This window comes from Otolemur garnettii, unplaced genomic scaffold (genome assembly GCF_000181295.1).
Source record: "Otolemur garnettii isolate 467f Iridium unplaced genomic scaffold, OtoGar3 scaffold00088, whole genome shotgun sequence".
Taxonomy (NCBI): Eukaryota; Metazoa; Chordata; class Mammalia; order Primates; family Galagidae; genus Otolemur; species Otolemur garnettii.
The window spans coordinates 2,627,285-2,631,280 of NW_003852483.1; the positions used below are offsets into that span (position 1 = coordinate 2,627,285).

The 3,996-nt window shown below is 57.0% G+C and overlaps 1 protein-coding gene across 2 annotated transcripts; it reads right to left on the reverse strand.

Moving 5' to 3' along the window:
* Positions 1-1,187: 1,187 nt before the first annotated feature.
* On the reverse strand, positions 1,188-2,736 carry GADD45G (growth arrest and DNA damage inducible gamma). Of its 2 annotated transcripts, XM_003795014.3 has the most exons (4): positions 2,567-2,735; positions 2,207-2,308; positions 1,874-2,087; positions 1,188-1,784 (listed from the first exon to the last, which is right to left on the reverse strand). In XM_003795014.3, the coding sequence occupies exons 1-4, from the start codon at positions 2,617-2,619 to the stop codon at positions 1,674-1,676; spliced, it is 480 nt and encodes a 159-aa protein (XP_003795062.1). In that variant the 5' UTR covers positions 2,620-2,735; the 3' UTR covers positions 1,188-1,673. The 2 variants fall into 2 exon arrangements, with proteins under 2 accessions (XP_003795062.1, XP_012663838.1); XM_012808384.2 differs by having other exon boundaries at positions 1,188-2,087; positions 2,567-2,736.
* Between the last annotated feature and the right edge of the window lie 1,260 nt (positions 2,737-3,996).

Below are 3,996 nucleotides of genomic sequence, written 5' to 3' on the forward strand. Positions count from 1 at the left end.
TGTATGTCCCCCAACAAAAGAAGAAGCCACAATTAGGCACTGGGAGTGAAATCAAGATATGGTGGCCTAATAAAAAAGATTGATTCCCGTTGGGACATTTTTATCTAGACCCTTCTTTTTTTTTTTTTTTTGAGACAGAGCCTCAAGCTGTCCCCCTGGGTAGAGTGCCGTGGCGTTACAGCTCACAGCAACCTCCAACTCCTGGGCTCAAGCGAGTCTCCTGCCTCCGCCTCCCAAGTAGCTGGGACCACAGGCGCCCGCCACAACGCCCGGCTATTTTTTGGTTGCAGCCGTCATTGTTGTTTGGCGGGTCCGGGCTGGGGATTTGAACCCGCCACCTTAGGTGTACGTGGCTGGCGCCTTAACCGGTTGAGCTATAGGCGCCGAGCCTCTAGACCCTTCTTAAAGAAACTCATAGCTTAAAAGATTTAAAATTGTTTCCTTCCGTAAGTCTTTAAATGGGATGTGAATAGCAGCAGTCTTTGTAACGCCAATGTGGGCAGAGAACACTCAAAATAGTAGATAGCAGATGCCAGGCCCCCTGGGAATTGCTCACGCCTATTTATACAGATGCTGCCTTCCAGTTTTTGCTCAGATCTTCCAAGTTCTATCACAGGCATGACAGAATGATGACTCATACTCAAATGCAGTCATCAGTGTCATTTTTGATATTAATACCTTTGTAACATTACTTTGTATCAGAGCACTTAAGAGGAAAAAGTTCCTGAAAGAACAGCCTGCCATCATTCCTTAGGGACCACAAAGGGCAGGGCTTGCAGAAGGCAATGCTCATTGTGCAGGGCTGCTGCAGGCCTTCTGCAAGCTGTTCAGATAAGCAGCTGTCAGAGGAGGGGAGGAGGCTGGGGCAGAGGAGGGGGGAGGGGAGGCAGAGGTCACTGCTATCAAGGTTGGAGGACAAGCCTCTAGCTGCAGCACAGAAGTCTTATCTCAAGTATGCAAGTATGAAATCCTCCTAAAAAGAGAGAAACAAGAGCTGGGCAGCAAGTTCTACTCTGTCACTGGCCAGCGTGCCCTCCCCCTCTACTAGGGCCAAGGAGCCTGTAATTCCTGCCCAGCAGGAAGAGGGAACAGGTGCCATCAGTCCCATGGAGTTCCAGCAAATCTGAAACCCTACTCACCACCTCCCCTGAAACAAGGATCCCCTACCCTTAATAAAGAGCATTAAGTTTGTTTCAAAAAGTTTATTGTAAAATTCAAAGCTTCAACAGCAGCATCCTTGAGAAAAACGAAGCATTGCCTGGATCCGTTTTGAAAAAGCAGCGCAGTCTGCTAAGTCCGTCGCGGCTCCTGCAACTGTACCAAGTCCAGACCGCCGCGCCTTTCCCCTCCTTCCTGCCGTGCGCAGGCTGCTGAGTCATGCCTGCCCGGCCAGTCTGTGCTTCCCGGCCCTGCGGCCAATGTCCCCGCCTCGGCCTTCCTGGGCGAGCAGCCGCTCCGGACGCTTGCAGAGTCCAGCTCGGATCAGCCTGTTCCTGTCGCCGCCGGGCCCCCTCCTTGGGAGGACGCGCCTCCTCGCTCTCCAGGCACCCCCTCGCCTGCCAGTCTCCACGCCGCACTTGGGCGCCCTCCGAGGGCCCCTCCACAGAGCCAGCCGCGCACTAGGCGTCCCGGGGCGTTACCATGTCGATCAGACCAAGGTCCCCTGTGGGTGGTCACTCGGGGAGGGTGATGTTGGGCACCCAGTCGTTGACGCTGCGGCTCTCCTCACAAAACAGGCTGAGCTTCTCCAAGGCTGGGTCCTTCCAGGTGTCCTCATTGGGGTTCTGAGTGAGCGGAAAGAGCAGGGATCAGTTTGGCTGGCTGCGGGCCGGCCGAGGAGGGAAGTAGAGACCGGGCAGGAGATGCCACTCACCGAAATGAGGATGCAGTGCAGGTCGCCCGGCGCGCCGGCCTCCTCGCCTGCACCCACGATAGCCGCCAGCCGCTGCACATCGCCCACACGCACGATGTCGATGTCGTTCTCGCAACAGAACGCCTGGATCAGGGTGAAGTGGATCTGCAGCGCTATATCACCCTCGTCCTCCTCGTCTGCGGCCAGCACGCAGAAGGTCACGTTGTCAGGGTCCCTGGGGAGGAGGGAGCGAGCCAAGGTCAGAACTAGCGACTCGAGGTCTCCCGTCATCACCGCCTGGATTTTCAGTCCTTCTCCCTCCGCCCCAATCGCCCAGGCCGCGTCCATACTCACACGTTCAGGACTTTGGCTGACTCGTAAACGCCGGCAGTGAGGCAGCCCTGGCGCTGCGCTGACAGTAGCAGTTCATGAAGCGCCTTCCCGGCACCCTGCATCCTGCGAACAAGCCAGCGTCATAAGTCGGAGCCAGCCGGGAGGTGCGGTGGAGACCCCAGCCCCAGCCACAGGGACGCACCCCGGCTCCCCAACTCCAACCCGCACCCCGGCTCCAGAACAGCGTCCGCAGTGCTGGCTCCCCAACCCTGACCCGGTGCCCGCAACCCCACGCTCGGCTCGCACCCTGGGAACTCCTACCCTAGTGGACCCCGAAAGCCGCCGCCGGACTAATCACACTCTCCGAACCATCAGACCCACCTGGCAGTGCTTTCCGGAACGGAATCCTGGCTGCGGACTTCCTCCAGGGTCATGGTGCGGTAGGAGAAGAACACGCTATCCACAACCGGAGAGGGTAGGAGTGGAGCGTACACGAGCGCACACACTGATGACAGCGAAAACGGCGCGCCCACCACCTGCGAGTACGCCCGGGTGCCGCTGTGAGTCCTTATATAGGCCGGCGGGCACGGCGCCGCCAGCTGGCGCGAGGCTGCGAGCCCATTGGCCAGCACCCGCTTTCTGATGCAAATGAGACGGGGAGCCGGAGGCTCGTGCCAGAAGGCCACGTGGGGAGGGGTGAGGGGGATGACAATGCCCTCAAATCTGCTGCTTTTGTCGGGATGTTACCAGGCAGACTGGAGCCTGTAGATTTCATCAAGCCTTTCTCTTTTTTTTGAAGTCCTTAAAAGGAAAAAGTAAAAAAAAAAAAAAAAAATAGAAAAGAAAGAAAACTCGTTTTCTATTATGATACTACTGCAATTTGCGAAATGCACCTTTGGAAGATCTGAAAAAATTGTTTTTTCATTTATTTATATTTCTACCTTTCTATTTTTTATTTAATTCTATTTTAAAGTTTATGAGACTATTGCTTTGAAGCCGGAAATTAAGATAAAAATAAGCAGCCTTACTTTGGGGCTTGCAAAAGGCAAGGGTCATAGCCTCTGCATGACATTAGCCGCTTGGAGCGGACTGGTGATGCCTGCGGTACATACTCAATGCCCTTCCAGTCGGCTCTGGAAGGTCCTACCCCACCTCCCTGCTTGTGGCCTAGCTCGGTGGGGAGCTGGGTGGGGGGAGGTGAGCAGATTGCCGCCGGCGCACGCGGCTCGTTTGCATTTCTATGGAGGGTGCACAATAGCGGAGGTCTGGCGTGTGGCGGTTTGCGTTGGGGACAATCAAGTCTTTCTCTTCATAGCAACACTGTCCACCTGCCGCTGGAAGGGGTGGGTAGCGCAGGGCCGTGCGTGGGGGTCGCCAGGCTGCCTGGCACGTGGGGTCGGGATGGCGTACAGTTCCCCTGGCCTGGGGGCGCGCCCCTGTACTGGCCCTGCCACATAATTCTGTGTCACGCATGCGGAGCAACCGCTCCAGTTGAGAAGGAAGCTAAACTGCTGCACAGTATATGCGGCCTAGTGCCTGCCCTCCGCGCCTGCGGCCGGGACCCCGCGCCTGCAACCCCCGGAGCTTGGGGTATGCGGGTGGTGAATCCCTTTACGGGGGCGCCATCTACAGGCCAATTGGAAAGAACCTGGCCCCCTCTTTCCCAACCCCCACCTCCCCATACACACCCCCTTCTGTTGGCCTCTGGTGGGGAGCCCGGAGTGCGGGGCGCCGGGCAGGTCACGGAGCGGCCGGACCCCCTGAGGCCTGGCTAAGCTGTGCATTAGCTGGGAGTCCGAGAAAGCGCTGCA

What these genes read in the sequence shown, in the direction of transcription:
- GADD45G (XM_012808384.2), bottom strand. Translation starts at nt 2,619, where the DNA reads ATGACCCTGGAGGAAGTCCGCAGCCAGGATTCCGTTCCGGAAAGCACT. An exon ending in GTTCCGGAAAGCACTGCCAG is followed by an intron (nt 2,309 to 2,566) that starts GTGGGTCTGATG and finishes GCTTGTTCGCAG; the next exon opens with GATGCAGGGTGCCGGGAAGG. An exon ending in TCAGCCAAAGTCCTGAACGT is followed by an intron (nt 2,088 to 2,206) that starts GTGAGTATGGAC and finishes CCTCCTCCCCAG; the next exon opens with GGACCCTGACAACGTGACCT.